The sequence below is a fragment of the Trachemys scripta genome, chromosome 1 (assembly GCF_013100865.1).
Source record: "Trachemys scripta elegans isolate TJP31775 chromosome 1, CAS_Tse_1.0, whole genome shotgun sequence".
Classification (NCBI taxonomy): Eukaryota; Metazoa; Chordata; order Testudines; family Emydidae; genus Trachemys; species Trachemys scripta.
The window spans coordinates 104,762,861-104,785,968 of record NC_048298.1 but is presented as its reverse complement, the minus strand read 5'-3'; the positions used below and the strand labels follow the sequence as shown (position 1 = coordinate 104,785,968).

Below are 23,108 nucleotides of genomic sequence, written 5' to 3'. Positions count from 1 at the left end.
GGAGGAGGAGTTACAAAGCCAGGGCAGTGCTGGTGCAGAGAGGGCCTGGAGTCAAACGGCAGCGGTAGCTGTAGTGCAGGGAGTGGGCGCGCTTCGCTGGGGAGGGTCCCTGCGCCGCTGGCTTCCTTCCAGCCGGGCCTCCGCAGCGCTCCAGGACAGCGGGCTGCTGAGCCCGCAGCTTGGCGGCTCTCCTCTGCGGCGGGGGAGGCGCTGTGGGCACCGAGCCCAGCGCCAGGGCAGCGGCCCCTCTGCGCTAGCCCGAGCGCGGGCAGGTGCGATGCGAGCCCTGCTGTGCCCGGGGCGCTGAGCAACCAGGGCGCGCGAGCTGTCTCCTCCTCGCCCCGGCAGGATGAGCGAAGCGGAGAGCGCTAACTTCAGGCGGATGGCGATCCGGAGGAAATCCAGCCCGACCCTGCACAGCTCGGCCCTGGTCTTTGCTGTCCCCACTGGAGGGGGCAGGTTCTGCCCACCGCCGGGAGAAGGGGCTCGGAAGGAAGCAGCAGGTAACAATCCGCGCGCGCCTCCCCTTTTCTCCCCCAGCGCTGAGCTTAGCCAGCCCGCCCGCCCGGCTCTCTTCTCCTGCCCGGGTTCTCCCTCCGCACTGACTGGCTGAGGTTTGCAATGTCTCACTGATTGCAAGCTGTGCCCTTTTATTCTGCTTGCACAGCGCCTAGCACAATAACTAATAAAAATGGAAATACACAAGCAAAAGCCTCCTTCAGCAAATGGCAAGACTTTTAAAATGACTCTGACATTACAAGGGCTAATGAATTCCTCCTGATGAAGCTGGAATTTTGGCTGTCAGGTCAATAATAACCTAATACAATAATATCTTCAAATGTTTCTATCATGTCATAACTAACACTGTGGGTGTTAATAACTTTTCACTCTGATTTTAGTGGTGTTTTGCTCTGTTTATGCAATAAAAGTAGATTAGGTATTTTCTCTCTGGAGGTCTCATTCATTAGCACAGGGATGTTTGTTGGCTTTTAAAATTCTCTTTAGGGTAAAAGAAGTCTTAGGTGTGTTGTTTGTTTTTTCCAAAAGTGCTTGTTTCTGCAAGAACTAATTTTTGAGATTCAAAATTGAGTTGTCTGAGCCTTTTAATCCCCAGTGTGAGAGACTTGGCAGGTCCGGGTTAGTGGGTCTGTACAGAAGTGTCTGGTTTGAAACTGAGAAAAGACTATGGAAAAAATAGCCCCATCATACTATGTAGATATGCTCCATGTGTGCATTCAGTGTTGTCTCTGACTTTTTAATGACACATTTTTATTGGATTCTCTGTTGGCTCTGGAGAGCCAACATGGTGCTAACAAAATGATTTGGGGATTCTGTTTCATCTCATGCCTCCTGAATAGGCTTATTTATTAGTTTTCCATCAGTCACACCTGTGCAGTTAAGGGATGGGGAGGGAAGTGTTACACAGGTGTCATTTAATTAAGCCCGCAGAACCTTTATTACTGGTGGTGATTTGGGGGGATGAAGGGAGCCAATTTGGCTCTGAGAGCCCAGTCTGAATGTGTTCGGCTTGCAGGTTGGAAAAATACTTGTATATTGAGCACATCTGAAATGGAAACTGTAGAAGCAGTAAACATGGGACTCCATCCTTGGTGATACTTTCACTATGTCTTGTGCCTCAGAGCACTACTCCTTATAAGAAAGGAAGAAACTCACCTGTTGTGGATAAGCAACAAACTCTGTATGTTAATTTGCTGTTTGACACAGATTCAGGCTTGAAATGCCAGCTGCCACCCCCTAAATTTAAAGTACAGTGTTAAAGGGAAACTGTCAACTCAGATTTGCCTGCACATGTGAACCTCATACGAACAAACTTTTTATAAAACTCATGATCAGTGACCGTGGCTGCACTGGAATTTTAAGAAGTTGTTTATGAGCAGGTTGATATGATATGCTAGTGCTCTTGCTACTGCTACCAGAGAAGGAGGGTTGTTTTTTTTTTTTTTTTTTTTTTTTAAGCCTTTAACCCTCCTCTTTTTGTTTACTTGAAGGATTTTGCATAGGGTTTCTGTAGTGGGAGGGGGATTTTCATATATATATGGTAGTGTGTAGGTCAGGGGTGGCCAACCTGGGCCTGAGAAGGAGCCAGAATTTACCAATGTACATTGCCAAAGAGCCACAGTAATACATCAGCAACCCCCTCATCAGCTTCCCTGCCCCGCTCCCAGCACCTCCCACCCACCCACTGGCAGCCCCGCCGATCAGCACCTCCCGATCAGCTGTTTCGTGGCTTGCAGGAGGCTGGGGGCGGGGGAAGGAGTGAGGGCATGGCAGGCTCAGGAGAGGGGGCGGGAAGGGGTGGAGTGGGAGCAGGGCTTGCAGCGGAGACAGGGGTTGAGCAGTGAGCACCCCCCGGCACATTGGAAAGTTGGCACCTGTAGCTCCAGCCCCAGAGTCAGTGCCTATACAAGGAACCGCATATTAACTTCTGAAGAACCGCATGTGGCTCCGGAGCCACAGGTTGGCCACCCCTGGTATAGGACTTGGGTAGTAACTCTTCTGTTCCTCCAAACAAGCAGCTAACTCTCAGTCCCAGTGGCTATAGTTTCCTTTGCACTTTCACTAACCCTCTGCAGTTACCCTCTTTCTGACTACACTCTTGGATTAGATCCCATCCTCCCCGATTGTTCCTTACACAACATACATAGTATGAAGGAAACCCATGAACACAGTAATCATGTTGACTGACTATATACGTGCAAGGCCTTGCTACGCATTCACACACCACCGCTCTGGTGGCTTCTGAAACATTAAGGACCATGAGAGCCACTAGGGGGCTCACAAACTATTTAAGAAATACTGCTTGATTCCTATACATAAAAACTTAACCATTGAACAGGACAAGAAATTTATGGGGATATTTATGCTTAAAGGTGCTGTATGTTACATCTATAGTGTCCAAAGTGTGGTAGGCACTTTACAGACAAATAGTAAAGTCCCTACCAAAAGGAGCTACTCTCCACATAGACATGGAGAAGTCAAGAGATGGGGGATGGGAATCAAGAAAAATATGACTAAGTGGTGGTCAGCGTTCCTCTTGTAGTTCTGCGGGTCTTTCGTTTTCACTTAACCCACCTCTCCTCGCTGAAATGTTGTAATAAGAGGCCTTGTGTTAGAAGCAAGTTTTTACTGGGAGAAATTTGAAGTAGAAGAGGATAGAGATCAGGTGAATGAGGTCAGAAAGGGAATTGCAGGTGTAGGGAACCATACAACTGCTACTCTAACCTACTGCCTCAATCTGCCCTTAAGAGTGATGCTGTTAAGCTGAATTTATTATAACTTTTCCGTGGTGACACCGTTGCAGTCATAGGACATTGTTCACTGCAGCACTGAGTAAATGGAGAAACTAAATAGTGAGCAGGGGCTAACTTTTTTACTTGAGCAAGAACAATATCAAAAGTTTAAGGAGAGAATAATAATGCATCAAATATATAGGACTTCCTAGACATGTTACTTCCTAAATGTAGTCCACACAACATCCTTATGGTAAGTACATCTTCATTTACAGGTAGGGAAATGGAGACAGACAGGTTACATTGACATCCCCAAGGCAACAAAGGATGTTAGGCCCTATCTTGCAGTTAGCCACCTACTAGGCAACCACACCAATGTAAGCCCCTAGATGAAGTCTGTTCTCCCTGTGCCTGTATCACAAGACCACACCCACTAAATGAGCAGCCAGTTTGATTTCTTTTCATTATCACTTGGGAAATTTTCTTCTTTAGTTTTGCCCAGGGAAAAGTGTGATTCAGACTTGTTCCTATTCTGCAAACATAGACTTTAGCCTTCAGGCACAACGTAATGCATTGTAAAGCTGGGTGTTGGCATGATAGGAAGGGTGCCAGATCTTGTGCAGTCTATATTTCGTAAAATGCTAGCTGGACCTTGAGGAAGCCTCCCTACCTAACTGCACCCTGTCAGGTATTGTGTGCATTGAATCACAGAAATATTAAAATATTTGTCTCATGCCAGGCATTTGAAAAATGCCAGCTACTTAAGTTACTGTAAGGGGCCGGGAGAATTCTCACAACATTCGTAGCATCAGAAGTACTGTGTCTGGGTGTCAGACAAATAGAAAAACTACCTGTGTGCCGTGGGCTTGTATGGAAGACTATGAAGAGATTAGAGCACATTTTAGACTTTTTTGTATACAGCTGGTATTTAAAAGCTCTTCATAAACTAGTAAGCTTTGTGTATGGCTAGTGAGCAGACTCAGGACCTGGAGTAACCACTGAGCACTCAATGGTTCTTGCACCGACCTGGGCATCAGAATCTGTTCATGTAGGGAACATTGTAGGTTATATCTAGTCTTTGGGAGATATACCATAGACTCTAATGTATATTGACAGGCGGTAAGTATTCCAGTTCATTGTTGTGAATGGAAAAATAGCACATGCTACTAGTCAAGCTCTTCCCCCGCACCCACCCCCGCCCACTTAAGGATTGTACTGCACATCAGCCTTTGGTGTAAGGTGAAATCCAAATATTCTACTAACTGAGCCACACTAACTCATAGTGATGCGTTCAATGCCAATCTGATTATATTAAAACTAAACTGAAACCTGGTTTAAGTGACTACCCAAAGGACCAGTACAAATTATTTGCCTATTAGAAGTTGACATTTAATTAAAAGCTGAACAAAATTGTACTGGAAACTTAGGAGAGATTTAAAAGGGGTGGCTGCAAATTGCAGAGTGTGTGATCTGCAGCACTGGTTCTCAACCTTTTTGGGCTCAGAACCCATTTGTAAATGTTGATGGCCCATCAGGACCCAGTTAACAGACCCTGAGGGTGGGGAGTCAGGTCCTGCTTCCAGTATGGTGGCAGGCCCTAGTGGGGTTTGCAGAGCCCACTCTGCACTCACCCTGCAGTGGTAGCTCCTGTGGTTCCAGTCCCACGTAGCTGGCTGGTCTTGGCCCCCTGCTTTGGGTGTTTGTAACCTAGTATGTGGGGTTTGCAGCATCACTCACTCAAATTTGACCCAGCTGGCCCCCTGGAGCCAAGCCCAGCCAGCCGCACCGGACTGGAACCGTGGGACCCTTTGACACATTCTGGGGACCTAATTTTGGGTCATGGCCTATGTGTTGAGAAACCCTGGCCTGTAGAAATCTGGTTAATCCTAGATTACGAAGAGCACAGCTAAGGGTTTGTCTTCACTGCAGAGTTAACTTGAGCTAGAACTCTAGTGTTGCCCCTAACTTGAGTCCCGACCACACAACTAAACCCTTAACTTAAGTGTGGTGGTGCTTTTGATTTGAGTTGGCTGGCCTATCAGAGGATATAGGCTATGGCTCAAGTTTGCAGAACCATCCGCTTCTAATCCAGTTGTTCTGTGCAGTCTGAGTGCAATATTGCAGTGTGGCTTCTCTCAATCAAGGTAGGTAGGCTAACTCGAGAGGATTCGAGGGTAGATAGTGCGAGACATTGCTCAAAGCACATAGACCAGTGATTGTTTACTGTCATAAATGTTTTTTTTTTTTTTCAATTTTTAGAGAAAAGAGTTCATATTTATGTATGACAGGAATGTGTAGGGTTTTGTTTTTTTAAAAAGTCTGGTGGAGAGGGCCAATTATGCGTAGCATGTGCTTATCTTGGTTCTCTTCCTCTCAGTAAAAAATTACTGGATCACCTCTGCCCCACATACCTCCCCATTGTATAGGATTGCCTGCCAGGCTCTTACATGTTAGCAGTGTTAGTTACTGCAGTATCATGTTATATCCCTGTCTTGCTTTCAGAGAACTGAGGTGACCTGTATTCCATACAGTATTGCTGCAGCAAGATATTTGCAAAGTCTAGCAGAAAAGATTGTGATTTTCCTCTACTGCTGCTGTACCTCAGCTCGTCAAATGGATATGATCTCATGGGATTATTCAAATAATACTTTATGGGCTTTTTTAAAAAATTGCTGCTTATTGCAGGGGATGAAATAAAGGAGACTTCAGTAACGTGCTGTGCTGTGCTTTAAGGGATGTCTGTGTTAAAACAGTGAATCTAATAGAGGCTGAGAGCTCTGAACAAAATAAACAGTGCCCTGATTCTCTTTCCTGCCTCTGGAAATGAATAATTACCTTTGGGCATCCGCTCTCCTTGCTCCTGGGTGTGAGTCACCCACCACATTACGGTTGATTGGATTGTAGTGATTGAATATCTGATTGCTATATGATGTGTTCAGGGAAAACCAAAATGAGCATTAGTTAATGCAGACAGCAATTACAGTACTGTATCTAGACACAATGGAGGCCATTGTGACCTAAAGCTTGTCATATATTGGATTTCCCTGGTATACACAAGATTTTTCTTTTTTGATACTGTACTAGGTGAATTGTCCAACAAGTTCTGACCGGTGTAATATCTGAAAACAAGCTGGGGAGAACAGCGTGAAGGTCTCTTCAAAATATTTTCTATCTCCAAAAAATTTGAGGAATGTACTAGCAATTATTTTATGGGAAACCATGTTGGAAATTTGTGTTGGCTATACAATTTCCCAGTCTGCAGTTATTTTGCAGATTATTACCTCCATGGACTAAATTCTGCTTGCAGATATACATGCACATACCTTCCATTGAAGTAACTCAGAGTTGTGTGAAAATAACAAAAATGCAGAATTTGGTATCCTAAGTCTTAATGGTCCTGTCAGCACTACAGGCATCCAACTTTACGTAAAACATTGACGCTATTGGAGGGAGGTTTGCGTCCAAACATGTCAAAATAATAAAAATATGCCCATTTAGCCACTTCATTTCCCACCTTCTACCAAACATTCTGAAAGAAGAGGCAATGGTGGTGGTAGTAGTAGTTCCTGGACTAGCTGCATGCCCACAGTGTTGAAACTGGCTCATGCATGTAAAACACTGTTCCTCTTAACTAATTCAAGGTGCAGGCAACATGAGACGTTTGGATGTTGCCAAAAATAAGTGTATGGTTTGGAAAAATAAAAGGAACCTGCTCAGGAAGCATGTTGCTTTTGTGCTGTTACTACAGCACAAGTTTCCCCAGGTCATTTGGAAAAGGCAAACTGTTGATGCAAAAGGAATGACTAATTTGCTCTCTGGTCAGTGTTGTCCTTTTTCACGTGTCTGTCAATGTGGTTTTCAAAACTGGTGTTGTCAAACTTATTCATATTGTGGAACTCTTCTTAATAGTGCCTTGTGGAACACCTACCTCTCATTCCTGATGATGGACCACCTCCCCTCCTAGCTTCTCAATCAAAATTCCATTTATGATTATCCAACGTTTGTATGACAAGTAGGTGCAGGTAAACTTTGGCTGTATCTGTTCCTCTTAATTAACAAGTGTCAGTGTAATCATTAATCACTGGTTGACCATTTTACTCACTGGACTTGCTGTATAACCTAAAACATGCACACAGCTAATGGAGGGATTTGGAGGAGGGAGGGGAAAACACAATTCAGCCAAACTTAAAAACCAAAATCAATGGCTCATTTTCCTTGTTTCAATTTATCTAGAGTTCTAGATACCTTTCAACATTTAAGAATGCTAGAAAATCTGAACAATTGATAGTATAATACTTGCATCAAATTATCAATTAGAAATTTTGCAATTAAGACTTTTCCATGAAGGACATTAGACTCCCTATTTCACCCACTAGAGGTATGGCCATACTCCCCATGGTGGAAGTCTATGGTCTGTTCTGCAGTATATCTGACTAGATGATCATAAATGGTCCCTTCTGCCCTTTAAAATATATGAATGATTCTTTGTCTCCAAAGGGCACGTGACAGGGATTCTTCTTGATCATATTTGTAGCTGTTCACATCAGTCTAAATTCAAGCACTTATGTGCAAACTGGCATACCTGAAGACAGCAATACTGTTCAGAGTAGGCATTTGTAAAGTTACACTTTGTCAGTAGTTCTAGGGAAATAGAGATAACATGTGAGTAAGCAGAAGAAATTCAAAGACACTGTTAAATGTCCTCTTGAACTAGCTGTAGGCAAATGGTGTCTGTCTGAGGGCCTCTCTGTATGGAGAGTTAGCGTTTGGCAATCTGGGGTGTAAATCCACAGTGCTGTAGCATGCTGCATATTAACTGGCCATGTGGACCCTGCTACTATGCAGAAAATAGTATGTCAAAGCATGCTATGGAACTTTTAGTGTGTGGTAGCAAGGACTACACAGCCAGCTAGTGTACAGCAGGCTAAAGTGCTATCAATTTACACGTCAGCTTGCCAGTCACTAACTCTCTGTGCAGACATGCCCTATCTGAGGAAGTGGCATATTAAACAGTAGGTGGCTTTGGCAGCATAAATTGCTGTTCTGTTACTGTACAATACTTAGCGCAACAGGGTCTTCATGCTAGGACACCTGATCAAGGATCAGGACCCCATTGTGTATATTGTACAACCAAGCAGCAAATAAGACTGTTTCTTATTTGCTGGCTGGCTGAATGTGTACAGTCTAGGAGTTCGGATGCAACTGACGGACAAAATTGACAAAGGGAGCAGGAGCAGGAGTGGGGGTGGGGCTGAGGTAATAAAACAAACCAGTGTAGCTTAGAGGCAGGAGATCTCTATTGTTCTGGGTAAGACACAAAAGCTCAGGGGCTCATTGGAGGGAAGTTGGAGTTGAGCAGACACAAGCAAATGAAGGACAGTTGAGAGAAACTGACAATGGAACAATAGCTCTCAAAACCAGGCATCTAAAGACAGGACTCAAATGAGCTTCAAAGCAGTTTGTCTTGGTTCTGATTGCACCGGAGGAAGTAAAATGGATTAAAATTGGAGGCAAGAGCTGTAGAGTGGGGGCAGGGCAATAAAGTGGTGGTGTACTAAGAATTACTGCGAAGTGTGTCACGGATGTTCATGTTCGTGCTTCGAGTTCGAAGATGACCATGACATCACTGATTGGTTTGGTTTCTGTGAACACATGAGTGGCGGCTGAGGCAAATTTGAGCTTTGAACTTTCTGTGGTACACTGAACAAGAGATGTCGCTATGGGTTACTTGGTTAACAGCAGACATGCTGCTGTTGTGACATTTACGCTGCTGGCGCTTCTGCTCTGCCTCAGTAGTTCTCCTGTATTCATAGACTATAGCTCCAGTATGGGTGAGTTTTCACCAGGCAGAATGAGCGAGATCTTCTCAAAACTCTGGGACAATGTTGAAATGCCTCAAGGATAACGGAGGAGGAGGAAGAGTGGAATGGAGCTAAAACATAATCAGGTCTCAGAGTTGTGGTGGATTAAAGACAAGGGGTGAAAGCCCTGGCCCACTGAATTAAATCCTAGGTTTCAACTTCCAAGTCTCTTGCATGAAAATGCACCAAATTCACAGGTCTAGCCTTTCCTCAATATGTACTTGGGCACCTCCTATTGATGTCAATGGAAATTACACATAGATATTGGCAAGAATAGTATAAAATAACTTTCTGTGACATGAATAGAGGTTGGGTTTCCCCTTAGTCTCTTTAATTTTGTTCCCCTATAGTTGCATCCTTTGTGTATTGCCGAGGGGTTATTGGGTTTTGTTTGTTGTAGCTCTGACAGATCCCCTTTGTGGATGGTCCTCAGGCTGTTATAATTGGACGCAATCCTTGGATCCGACTTGCTTGCAAGCCAAATGGGTCTAAGCAGTGTCCAGATGCTATCTCTAGATTTGGCCTCTAGGCACACTCCCAGGTGTAGAGTTTATCTGGCACCTCCTCCTTGGAGGGTGGGACCCTGCAGTCCAACTGCCCTAAGCCTCAAGACCAGTGCTGAAGCCCTCCTCCAACAGTTTATGCACAGCCCCCGCCCCCCAGCGTCAACCTTGTGTGCACTTCAGTGCACAATTTTTTAACTCCTTGGGGACCATGTGACCATTAAACTGAGGAAGATAGCTTTTGTAAAGGCTTAAACACACACTTTATGCTTAGGGTATGTCTAGCCTTTGAGCTAGAGGTGTGCGTTCAAGGAGATATAGCTGCGCTAGCTCTGATTGAGCTAGTGTGCTAAAAGTAAGGTGTAGCCTCTGTGGTACGGCCCCACCTACAAACCACTAGTTCATTCAGAGCTAGCACTGGTGTCTCTCCTCAAGCTGGAATTTACATCTCTAGCTCAAAGTCTAGACATACACAGATTTAGGCAAAGCAACAGAAACCTGAATTTAAACCCCTCTCTCCACTATCCTCACCCCTCTAGTCTTTTGGGTTTTGGTCAGTGTTTGTATGTGTGTGTCAGGGGGTGGGGGCAGGTCCCTCTGACCCTCACTCCAGAACCAAAAGACTGAGCAAGAGGTTTGCCCCCCTCTTGCTGGGTAGGGTCTGACACCTCTTTTTTCTTTCCTCCTCCACTAGGGATTTCCCATTCTCCAACCCCTACGGAAGGACTGCTGACAGAGATAATAGTTCTGATAGTAGCACCTCCGTGTTCCACTAGGGCCAGGCTATTCACTTGTTGATGGCCCTATTTCAGGTCCTCTGACCTGGTCTGCCTTCTGCTATAAAATGGGTGTTTTAAGGCCACCCAAAAGTTACAGTCAAAAATAGAGTTCATAAAACCAAATGGAATTAATACATTTTATATACACAAATTGCCCAAAAGTCAGTTTGTTAAAACAAAAACTACTTGGAAGCAAGTTTTAGCTTAAAAACAAAGTCTGGCTTCATGTTGCATGAAAAGAGCACATTATGATGTTTCTGTGATGGAATAATCTTCTAATCTTTTGTCTGTGCTTAAAATGCCACAGTTTTCTGTACAGTATGTGACACTTCAGCAGGACTTGAGTAAATGACTATGAAGCCCAAAATAGTCCATCAAAGATTGGTTTAATGTGAGTAGGAAATGGGTAATTGTGGCTAATGACATTAGCGTAACTGGCATTTGTGGGCCAGTAAGCCCCTGTTGTAGATTTAAACAAAAGTTCTCTTGAGGTTTAGGGGTAAGTTGTCCCGTCCCCCCCCCCCCCCCCCCCCTTCCCATTTTTTAGTTGGGTCCATCTATACCACTTTTATTTTCAAATCGATGCGCTTTACATTTCTTTTACTGTTTCATAGTACAGCTCACCACAGGGGTATTTCAGTTCCATCTAGAAGTGCAGAGTCCTTTTCAGTTCTAACCCGTCTGCCACAGGGCCAGTGGTATTGCTGCCTTCAAAAATCATGAGTGGGACACCAAAATACTGTGAGACTCCATTAAAAAGTTAAGTGTGGGATTCTTTTTATTTGCCTCGTCCCGTCTGAGCTTCGAGGATTCACATTTTCCAGACCTTCTCTGCAGCCAGGAGGGCTAGAAGTGATCACTTTTAAAATAAATAACTGAGATTTTCATGTAATAACCATGATTCCATGAGCTGGAGCTTTAAAAGAAACACCAAAGAGCATGAGACTGGCAATAAAACCACGAGTTGACACCAGTGGGTGAGATCATTCCAAGTTTGAATTTTAGTTATGATGCCTATTAATTTAAATATGCAACTACGTTAACTTTATTAAAAATTCATTTTGACTTTCTGACTTAATTGCAGCCTTACCTACTTGTACAACACTAATCAGTGTTGTTATAAGGTGAAAATAAGTCTCCACTTAGCAGGTGATAACTAGCTGCCATTAATACAAGAATATTTTAATTAAAAAAAAGTTTACAAAATCTTACCAGTGGTTTGAATCAACTGTTAGCCTTGTAATTATTCTTGCTCCCACCTACTCCAGACTTGTAAGGGATAAGGCAATAACCATTGTTCCCTAGAATTTGATTCCATTCAGAGTACTGCCTATGTACTCAGGCTCCAGTCCTGCAAACACATGCATATTTAATTTTGAAGTTAATGGAACTGCACACAAGAGTAAAGTTAAACACATGTAGATGTTTGCAGGATCAGGACTGGTGTATGGAAAAAGTGTATAAGGAAAGAGTCCAGTGCTAATGTGACAGCCTGAATACACTGGTGCTTTGTACAAATAAAGAGTATCCACTGATATTTGCCACTATTAGGGGCTGAATTGTTACTATTTCTGCAAGAATAGCTCTAATTCTAAATTTTCTAAAAGATGAACCCTGTCTCATACCAAACATGGGTGGTATCTTTAGACTAAAACTGCAAGAACACTTTTTTTTTAAATCTGCCTCTCAGCGTATTATGTTGGCTCTTTGGCACAAATAAGAGCTGAAGGGCCCAATTTTTCCCTTAATTTGCATCTGTGTAACTAAAGATAGTCACTTGTGTATGACTGGATCGGAAAGTGGCCCTAAACTTAAAGCTTCTCAATGGCAATGTAATGAAAGTACTTCCCTGGGCTTTTCTCAAGGCTGACATTGTAACCTGATGTATGGGAAATGTTGAAAGGTAGCCTATTGTTCATGGAGCTGAGAAAAATTGTGTGTGTATCTGAGAGAGAGAGAGAGAGAGAGAGAGAAGGAAAGAATCTGGAAATAACTTCCAAACCAAACGAGCTCTTTTGAAGGTTCTCTAGTTAGCTGCCCATTTCTGAGGATTTTTTTTTCTCTGCTAAAATTATCTATTGTAACTTGTCTTGCTCAGATTTCTGCTCCCCTTCCCCTAAATAGTTATGGAGATCTACATTGTTCCTGGTTTAACAGCTGGGGCAAATCTATCAGCAGGTGATTTTGATAGTAATATAACTAAATTGTTGCCGCTTTTCTTAATTACCCTCTATTGTGTAACTAATTAGTCCATTGTGGGTTTTTCCTTATCTCTTGTATGATTTGTAGCCAGAAATCCTAGCATAAACCTAGCAATTATTTCAAGTCTGAGCCTCGGCTAAAGGCTGAGCTGCTACGTTTGGCAGCTACACATAGCAAATGAATCATATAGTCATGAATATTTTACTTCTTCAGTATTTCCTGTTTGCCATTAAACAATCTCACTGAAGCTGGGTTCTGATTAGTTTCAACCATTTTTTAAAATAAGTCTGGAACTACAAAATACAGAAGATTTAAATGACACAGCAAGGTTTTCAGGTCTTGAATATCACTGACTTTAAAACTTATTTTCCAAAAGAAGTAAATCTAGAAAACACCAAGTGAAAGAAGCTGTAAAGGGAAACCTCCTTAGACAACATCCTCTTCTAAGAGAGTGTCTCAAATGTTCCAAAAGCAATTCTACTTTCTCTTTATTAAGCCAACTCTGTTAAACAGCCTTTTGCCGATCCCTCTCCTCATTGCTCTAATACAGGTCTCGCCAGATCAGGTTTTTAACAATACAGATAAAACACTTGGTCTTCAGCATACATATAGAGCAACATGCAGTACATGACAACGGAGAGAAGGAGCATTGATCCTCTTTTTAAAGATGGTGGTTTTTTTTGTTTTTTTTTTTTTTTAAATGCCTCATACAATCTTTCAGAATTTCTTTGGCAAAATAATCCAGGAGCATGTTCAGTTATGTATGAATATCGAAATAGACCTATTTCTATTTGAGGTACTTATATGGCCACCGTTGTTGTAATATCTGAGCACCTTGGAATTTTTAGTGTATTTATCCTCACAGCACATCTGTGAGGTAGAAGTGCTATTATCCCCATTTTATAGATGAGGAACTGAGGCACAGAGAGGTCACATGATTGCCCATGGTCACACAGGAAGTCTTCGGTAAGCAGGACTTGAACCCAGGGCTTCCCAGTCCTAGCCCAACTGTTGGAACATTCTTCCAATAAAGCAGAATGAAAAGTGTCTTTTTAAAACTGATTCTCGGAGTATCCCAAGTCACTAGCTTCAGTAGTTTGACACCTGCCATTGCAAGGGCCAGAATATTCATTTATTTCCCCCCCCATAGTTTACCATCATTTCTTTCAAATGCAATTCAGATTGGATACAGTGAGAAGGGTTAATCCATTTGACATGGTGCATTTGACAAAATAGGCAAATTATCTTTGAAACATGCTATATTCTAGGATCCTCAAATCCTTCTCAAGGCACAATAGGGTGTGTGAATAGGTACAGTGAAAGCACAATTTGAAAACCCACTGTAAAGAGACAGACATAACAAGTGCCACTGTAAATTCAAATTATGTTGGTCAATTATGCTGATTAATTGAGTTTTCTCCTCAGGTCTATCGTGCATGCTATAAGCTTTTTCATCACACTTCTTGACTATTATCCTTTGTCAGTCTGGACACGTTTAGGTGATGCACTACAGATCAGCAGAAGTCAGAGGTGCTCAATTGCAATAGCATTTTACAAAGAATTGGCTGCGGAAGAAAATTCAGTTTTCAACTGTTGTCCTTCAGTGTATGAAATGTAATTGTTTTTGTTGGACCAGCACCAGCAAAACACTTTCCTTGGTGTCCCATCTCTTTCCTTTCCTACTCACTAAGGAAGGAGAGCAGAAAACTGGGCAGAAATAATGGCTGCTCTACTTTTTTTGTTTGTTTGCATTAAGTATTATGTAGAACATAAAGCTTGAGTGGGGATAGGCTACCCAATGCATACATGCATATTTTTGGTAATCCACTATGCTATATACAATGCAATTTGTTCAACTCTGCTTGCTAGTTTAAAAATGCATTTGTGACAGAAGAAAACTAAGGGTGTGTGTGTGTGTGTGTGTGTGTGTGTGTGTGTGAGAGAAATGCTCAAGGGATTCTTCCCCTTCCATATACAACACTTGTCTAGCTTCTTTAGGTAGGGGTGGGAATGAAGGGAACCACAATGTGACTGTGTGTAAATTCCCTTTAAAGACCCAGCTGTTAAAATACATTTAAAAATTATTTAGCTAAAGACTTGGTGTCTGTTTTTAGTTAGATCTGGTGGATTATTAATGCATATATTCAAAGCCCAACTTTGCCACCTTCACTCAGGCTGAAGTGTCTTACTCTGCCGTGTTTAAATCAGTTGTGCTACTCGAGTAGTACCTTACTTCACAATATGAGTAAGTGTAGCAAAACTGGGCCTTGAACAAACAAATCTGTTAAATGTGGAAAAACCTGGAAAACGTATTTGAATAGTTATTGGACCAGCTCTAGTATCAGTACTAGTGTGTGTTGGGGAAGTGAGGGGGAGTGGAGGGGAGTGTTGGTACTGTAGTTTGAACAGACTTCTTTTTGGAAGTGCAGGAGGGCGGTGTGTGTTGAGCCAAAGAAGTTTGAGTTGCGCTATTGTTTGCAATGGCTTGTGTGTGCCTGCCTCTGTAGAGCTAGGATCAGATTTCTGATAAGTGTTCTTCCCAGATAAGGTGAACAGGTGGTGGTTAGAAAAGCAGAAGCAGGTTAATGATTTAAAGTGAGCAGAGGACTGCATTCCAGTTGCTTGATGCCAGAAGAGCTCCTCAACTGGAGGGAGTTTTTCCTAGATACCTCACACAGAAAGGTCTCTCTCTGAGGGGAGGCTGGTGACATCTGAAAGCTGGTAAGTGCAGCAGACTCATAAATGTATGTTTTGGAGCTGGTTCATGGCAGATAGTAACAAACTGGCAGTGGTGTGTAGGATACGTGTAGCTACATGCCTGCATGAGAACCAGACTGTGTCCACACTGTGGTGTATAGCTACATGTGTCAGTGAAAGGCTCTGGCAGAGGGAGGCAGCAGGGAAAGGCACTGGTAGCAGGGAGCTGCTGAAGCCTTTCCCCACTGCCTTCCCTTTTCCAGGGCCTTTCCTTGTTATCAGAGTCTTCCCCTATGGTGGGGAGAGACACCGGGCAGCTCCCTGCAACAGGGAAAGGCTTCAGCACTGGGACACTACACAGCTAAAAATCACAGTATAGACTGGGGATACACAGCTTAGGTGTGTCTTGGGTAGGTTCAGGTGTGTCTTTACTTGCCTAAGCAGTGCCTCACCATCTCTGTTGTTGTTCATACCCATGCTAGGCAGCATGCAAGGTATGTACTTTACATGCTGCTGGAAGTAGTGAGTGTAGACTAACTCTAAAACAATAGTGGCTAGGTAGCGCTTATTCTGAGGAACCTCTGTTGCTTTTTATGATCCTGAGCACTATATGCATGTGGTTTTAGTACATGTTGACAAACCATATGTGTGTATCTGACTAGGTGTAGTCCCAACATATATACTAACTTGTATATTTCTTGACTGCACTTTTTTATATGGGGTTTCCTGAGGGCCATCATTAAACAGTAATTCATAGGCTAAGGCAGTGGTTCTCCACTAGGAATGCAGGGCCCTCTAGGGGGCTGCAAGCAGGTTTCAGAAGGTCCACCAAGCACGGCTGGCATCAGACTTCCTGGAGCTCAGGACAAAAATCCAAAGACCCACTGCATAGGGCTGAAGCCTGGGACTCTGAACCTCACCCCTGGGGATAAAACCAAAGCCTGAGCAATTTAGATTTGCAGGACCCAGACAGTTGCCCTGCTAGCTACCCCCTAATGCTGGTCTCGACTTTTATATGCAGAAAAACAGTTGTTGTGGCACATGTAGGTCCTGAGGTTTTTATAGTATGTTGGGGGAAGGCCTCAGAAAGAGAGAGGTTGAGAACCCCTGGGCTAAGGTATTTCAGGAGTAATACACTTAACTGAATGAACACAATTATTTTGCTTTGCGAGCTGATAACAAGAGTGTTCTTTGTCATGTAAAGTACCGGTAATACCTGAAGCAAGATTCCTAAAAGAACAGGGGGATTTTGTTTGTTTGCAAATAAGTAATAAAGCTGCTGTGCAACAGTTATCTTAGCAGGAATATACCCCTATAGGTTAAAACAAAAGATTTGTGATTTGGATTCTTAGAAGTGAGTATGAAAAACCTTGTGTTTTAATTACAATGTTTTGCTACAATGAATGAGATTTGACCACATATTAGTTTCTTCTAACTATTATGTATATACATTTCTTTGTACACCTCATAAAAGGTTTGGTGCTTTTTCTCCCCACCCTAGAGATTATAGGAGGCTTGCTGAAACTACAATAGAAAATCTCTGTATTTGACAGAAATGAGTCCGTCTCTTTCTCCAGCAGTTGAATTCGAGCACAAAGGAAGTGTACGTTGTACACAGGCTCTCTTCACATGACTGTAACAAGAGATTCACACAGGTTTTGTCTACTGAATGTTCCTGAAAAATAAAGAATCCCTCACCCCTCTTAACAAAAAGTGTGACTAGAGAGTAGATGAATTAGCTATAAATTTGCTGGGTAAACACTTCTGTATTAAGATATCAGGCAGCTTCCAGTTTCTCACCACAAAGGCTGCTTAAATGAGTTGCTGTGCTGCAGTTGTGGCAGCAGATGGGAATGACTTCTCAGTGTATTGGCTCTCAGTGGAGGCAATTCAGTTAAGCAGCTTTAGTGGTAATCTAAAAAATTCTTCATGTGTAAAACAACAATGGGTCAAACTAATTGCTTGTGTAACTCCACAGACTGAACCTGACCCAATGTGTTTAGCATTTCAATATGGTTAATACCTTCAGTTGTATAATATACGATTTATAGACCTTAATCATGGGCTATTGTTCTTCATGTCAACAAATAAAGGTCAAGCACAATGTCTCTTTACCATTACTAACTGGTTTTAAACATAGATCATTCATGGGTTTTTCAAATAAATATAAAATATTTGTTTTGCAGTGTTATACCTGTATTGGTCCCAGGATATATGAGAGACAAAGTTGATGAGGTAATATCTTTTAATAGACCTAAATAAAGTGTTGTTTTGTTTTATAATATTGGACCAACTTCTGTTGATGAGAGACAAGCTTTTGAGCTATGCAGAGCTCTTCTTCAGGGCTGGGAAAGATGCTCAGGGCTTGTCTACAGTACAGGTTGTGTTGGTATAACTTATGGTGTGTGAATAAGCCACCACCATGACACCAACCTAAGCACCGGTGTGGACAGCGCTACGTAGTTGGGAAAGCTTCTCCTGCTGACATAGTATCCTCTCTTGGGGAAGGTGGTTTTATTATGCTACCGGGAGAGCTCTCTCCTGTTGGCAGAGAGCGTATTCACCAGACACACTACAGTGGTGCTGTGCTGTAGTGCTTCTAGTGTAGACTAGCCCTAAGAGTGTCACAGCTAAATACAAGGTGGAAGAGATTGTTTAGCATAAGTAGTTAACACATAATTGCCCTGTTGTGTTGATTCCCTCTGAAACATCTGGCAGCAGCCACCGTTGGAAGACAGGAAACTGGGCTAGATGGACCATTGGTCTGACCCAGTATGGCAATTCACGGTGAGGTAGCCCTTTAACACCTCTGCACCCGTTCTGGCAGGGTCTGGTGCCACTTTGAGTTGGTGGGTTCTGGTCTGTGCAGAGCTTGCTTCTGATGATGAGTTTGGTTAGGGTTACCATACGTCTGGTTTTTCCTGGACATGTCCGGCTTTTTGGTAATCAAACCCCCGTCTGGGGGGGAATTGCCAAAAAGCCAAACATGTCCAGGAAAAATACCGGCTGGGCACTTCCCCTCCCGGGCTCCAGCTGCTCTGCTCCTCCCCTGACTCTTCGACTCTGTTTAAGAGCCAAGCTGCCCGAGCCAGTGCTACCGGCTTCGGGCAGCCCCCTTGCCTCCGGACTCCGAGCCGCAGGCCAGGCACTTCCCCTCCCGGGCTCCAGCTGCTCTGCTCCGGCGGCGCAGGGTCCGGAGGCAAGGGAGCTGCCTGAAGCCTGAGCGCTACCGGCTTCACGGTTTGCCAGGCAGCCTCCAGACCCTGCGACCCCGGCTGGTGCTTCCCCTCCCGGGCTCCAGCTGCGCTGGGGAAGCGCCAGCTGGGGGCACAGGGTCTGGAGGCTGCCAGACAAACTGTGAAGCCGGTAGCGCTTGGGCAGCCCTTTTTGCGTGGCTGGGAGGGAGGAGGGGGAGTTAGGGCGGGGACTTTGGGGAAGGGGCAGAGTTAGGGCGGGGCCGGGGGTGGGAAGGGGGCAGGGCCGGGGGGGGGAGGGGGGGGGGGCCAGGGGGCATGGAGTGTCCCCTTTTTTTTTTTTTTTTAAATATGGTAACCCTAAGTTTGGTGAGGTTGGGAGTTGTTTGAAGGCCACAAGAGGTGGTTTGGGAAAGATTTCTTTCAGGAGGGGGGGGGGGGGAGCATCGAGTATATGTTGTAGTTTAATGATCCCCCATATGGGTTCTTGTGTGGGATGATAGGTGACACCTTAGGGGTGTGCAGTCTGAAGGTTTTTCGGTATTGCCAACCCCAAACGTTTAAAAATCATGAGATTGGCTTTAAAATCATGAGATTATGTAAAAATAGTAGATTTGGTGTACTTTTTATTTGCTTTCCGCTTTTTGAGCCTTTGGGGTACACTGGGGTCACATTTTGAAGCTTTCTCCACAGCCAAGAGGGCTAGAAACTTACCTTTTTTTTTTTTTTTTTTTAAGAATGAAGGCTGAAATCATCAGATATCCACTTGACTCCAGGAGCTGGGGCTTTAAGGAAAACAATAATTATCATGAGACTCATGACAAAATCATGAGAGGTTGCAACACTGTTCTCTCCCCCCCCCCCCGCCATCCCTCCCGGCATATTGAGGCATGTTCTCTCAGGGGATTTGGGTGGCCCATTCCATGATGAGATCTAGTTCTCTGGTGAAGTGTCCTTGTTTGAGATCGGTTTTAAGTGTGTTTAAGGTGTGTATCCCAGACTTTGTCTCCTGAGCATATTCTGTGGAGCTGAGCGACTGGCTGCAGATCACAGTTCCAGTAACCACCCCAAACACACCAACAAATCTGTTAAAGTAAATCTGATCATCCATGGTTTTGTTGTATATAGTTGTCTGTAGGTTTCCATTGTTGAAGCTGATCATGGTGTCCAGGAAGTTGATGCTCATGCAGGAGTGTTCTAGAAAGTTATTTATTTTATTACAACAATCTATAATCCACTAACCTCCCCTTGTTTTGTCCTATCCTGCAGAAGTGTTAACTGGTGGCCACTTCACCTTGAATCGTCTACTTATGCTAAAGAACCTGTTCTGCCTTGTTTTTAGCTGGGACATGCTTGTTACCTTTTCCAGACCTGAGGAAGAGCTCTGGGTAGCTCAAAAGTTTGTCTTTCACCAACAGAAGTTGGTACAATAAAATAAAATCACACCTTATTTAGGATTATCTACTTCTTGATGTGCCCAAGTAGTAACATCGTCTTTTACTTTTTTTTTTTTTTTTCTCCCCTCCCCCCCCCCCCAGCATTGGCAGTACCACTATGCCTGTGGCAGTGTGAATTGGATTCTGTTCTACTTGCTCATCAATTAATTTATTAGTAAAGTAATGACTTCGGAATTTATATTGGCGTTGGTATAAAAGGCAGAAAAGTGTCTCGTTCAGATCCCAAATTGAGTTTTCATAGCTAAGTGTCAACTTTATCATATAAATCTAAACTGAGCAACTTTTGATTTGGAAGCTAATGAGAATATATATCTGATGTTGTTTTTACAGGCAATTTTCTTACTACAACCATTCTCTAATACTCACTGACTAATACACATTTAAAGGAAAATTTCAAAATAAAAACCCTTCTAGTATAACTTAATAGACAGAATGGTATATGGTGTTTGACCTGTATTTTAGCTTTGTTCCTAATTTTTCAGAAAAGTCAGGGAGAGTTTGAGTCTTTTTAAAGTTGAATGATTGAAGAAAAAAATGAAAAATAGAGTAACATGCTTAGAAAACAGCACTTTCCTGTAGTGAACAAATGACACGAATAATGATGGTATTTGCCATACCTTATAACTTTGGGCTCCTGCATATATGACTTTTCAGTAGTGAATTCCTTGATCTTGAGCAGCTACCTAGTATAGTGTGAGCAATATAGAAATATTTATATATGAAATAGGTACGTATGGAAGGTTTTCCCATACAATATATCAACAGAAAGATAACTTGCCCTGGATTGGCAATGAGCTCTTAAATTTGCTTTATTTCCTCAATCCATGATTTGATGACTTTTTATAACTGTTTGTCAGATGTCACCCTTGTCTTGTGATGGATTTAGTGAAGAGGAAAACTGGCTTCATACTAATTTTAAAGTAATTTGTTTTTCTGTCTTGATATAGCCATGTCTTTCTTAAGTTTACCTGTGTGAAAGTGGCACTTTGCGATATATAGGCATCATGATGACTGGCTGAGAAGATGCATAATTCTTCTCTAGGTGTAATTCCAAACAAATGGATTGTGTAGGCCTACTAGTATGCAATTCCAGGCTGACTCAATTAATAAACTCTCTAGGAGCTCAAAAGTTGCAGGGAACATTTCCTACTCTCCCTCCCTTCCAGCATAGCCACTCAGCTTTTTAAAACTAGAGTGCTGAAGATCATCACCTAGTTTATTTTTATTTTGGAAATACTTTTCTAGTATTAATCATATTCCTAGAAAACAAGTTAGTGTGCAAAGTGAATCGGAGAAAGTTTAATGAAGTTGGAGAAACTATGCTGATGAACCCCCCTCCCCGCAAATAAAACCCCAACACAACTTTTTTCACCTTGTAAGCACTACAGTGGTGAGAGTTATGATTTCTAGACACTGACTTGTGCTATGCCATTTTCATCAGGTGGACGGAGGGGAGGAATGTCTGTGAAGGCAATACTGAATATTTCCACTAGGCCTAACTACAGTGTTTCTAGCTTGTCATAAAAGTTGATTTATTTTATATTTGTCACTGATTTTTTTTTCTGTGTTCTTTGAGTTCCTGATGTGCAAAAGGCATTTTAGAATGTACTGATTTAGCCATTATTAGGGGAATAAAATTTGTTGGATAAGAAGTTGTTTTAAATAATTATTGAGAGGACTATTGGCTTTACATATCACAATGAAAAAGGACAGCATTATGATACGTGTGACCATATGAAACAGTACTTGTAACTATGGATGTGTGTATACTTGTTACCTGATCCAAATTTACCTGACCAATATGGTTGCTCCATGTTTTGTACATTCTTAGGAATTTCCTTTATTTCCTCTTCTATTCCCATCTCTTTTTTCAGTGTAGTTTTAATGTATCAAAACAAAAATTGAACACAAAATCACCAGCCACATCTGAGGCTGAAGTTCATATGTTCAAGAACATATAAAAATAATTGGCTCCAGAATAATGTTGTTCATAAAATGTAGTTGCACTAAACCTCAGTGTTGATAAATGGTAAATCATTTACAAATCTGTGCCAGACACTGGTGGTTGAAAAGAAATGATACAATTATGTACATGGGCCATGTGATATGGAAGATGATCTAGTTTTGTGCATATCTAAGCATTCCTGTCCTTTCTTTTGTTTCAACTGAACAAAACATGATTGGGGCAGAAAATTGGAGTCTCGTTATAACTGACCTTTCTTTCTCACCCTCAATAAAATTTCTTATGGATAGGAGGTTGATTTAGATTTTATAAGTAAGTTTACAGTTGTCATAAAATAGCTACAGTCGACAGTTATGGTACAAGTTGCTGTCCAGATTTCAAAGCCCTGTCTAGCATTGGCCCCATCTACCTAAGAGTGTCCATCTCTCCCCATGGCCATGTCTGACTGGAATAGGGTTACCATTCGTCCGGATTCCCCCAGACATGTCCGGCTTTTTAAGCTAAAAATAGCGTCCGGGGGGAATTCGTAAATGTCCGGATCCTCCCCGCGCCCCCCCCCCCCCATGCAGAGCACGTGTGGCTAACAGTGCAGCTGGCCGGATGGTGCCACTTACATGGGGCTCCGACACTCAGCCAGAGAGAGCACGTCGTCCTCCTCCCCCCTGCAGCAGAAATCACTCCTCCCTCCCTCCCTGCATCGCAGATCGGCTCTGGCAATCTGGAGCTCCTCCCTCACTGCTACCCAGCGTCCGACGAGCGGCTCATGCAGTTCCTGAGCAAGTTCACCGAGACATTAGGCGAAGAAAGGCCAACAACAAGGGGGCCAGGGGGTCGGAGAAGGGGCAGGGATGTTTTGGAGGGGCAGTCGAGATGGGGGGGTCGGGAGTTTGGGGGGGCTTTCTGGGGGTGTGTGTGGATAAGGTTTTGGGCAGTCAGGGTACAGGTAGGGGGTAGGGTCCTGGGGGGCATTGGGGGGGCTCTTAGGGGACAAGGAACAGGGAGGCTTAAGTAGGGGGTGGGGTTCTGTGGGGGCAGTTAGGAGCAGGGGTCCCAGGAGGGGGCAGTCAGGGGACAAGGAGCGGGGGGGTGTTTGGGAGTTCGGGGGGGGGCTGTCAGGTGGCAGGGGTGGGGAGAGGGATCGGAGCAGTCAGGGGATAGGGAGCAGAGGGGTTTAGATGGGTTGGGAGTTCTGGGGGGGGGG

The 23,108-nt window shown here is 43.3% G+C and overlaps 1 protein-coding gene across 1 annotated transcript in view; it reads left to right on the top strand.

Annotated features, from left to right (window-relative positions):
• Nucleotides 1-221: 221 nt before the first annotated feature.
• FGD4 (FYVE, RhoGEF and PH domain containing 4) overlaps nt 222-23,108 on the top strand; it is a 206,249-nt gene continuing 183,362 nt past the window's right edge. Inside the window, exon 1 of the mRNA XM_034780008.1 lies at nt 222-503. Within this exon, the coding sequence (XP_034635899.1) occupies nt 350-503 (154 nt within the window). The 5' untranslated portion in view covers nt 222-349. The remainder of the gene's footprint in view (nt 504-23,108) is intronic.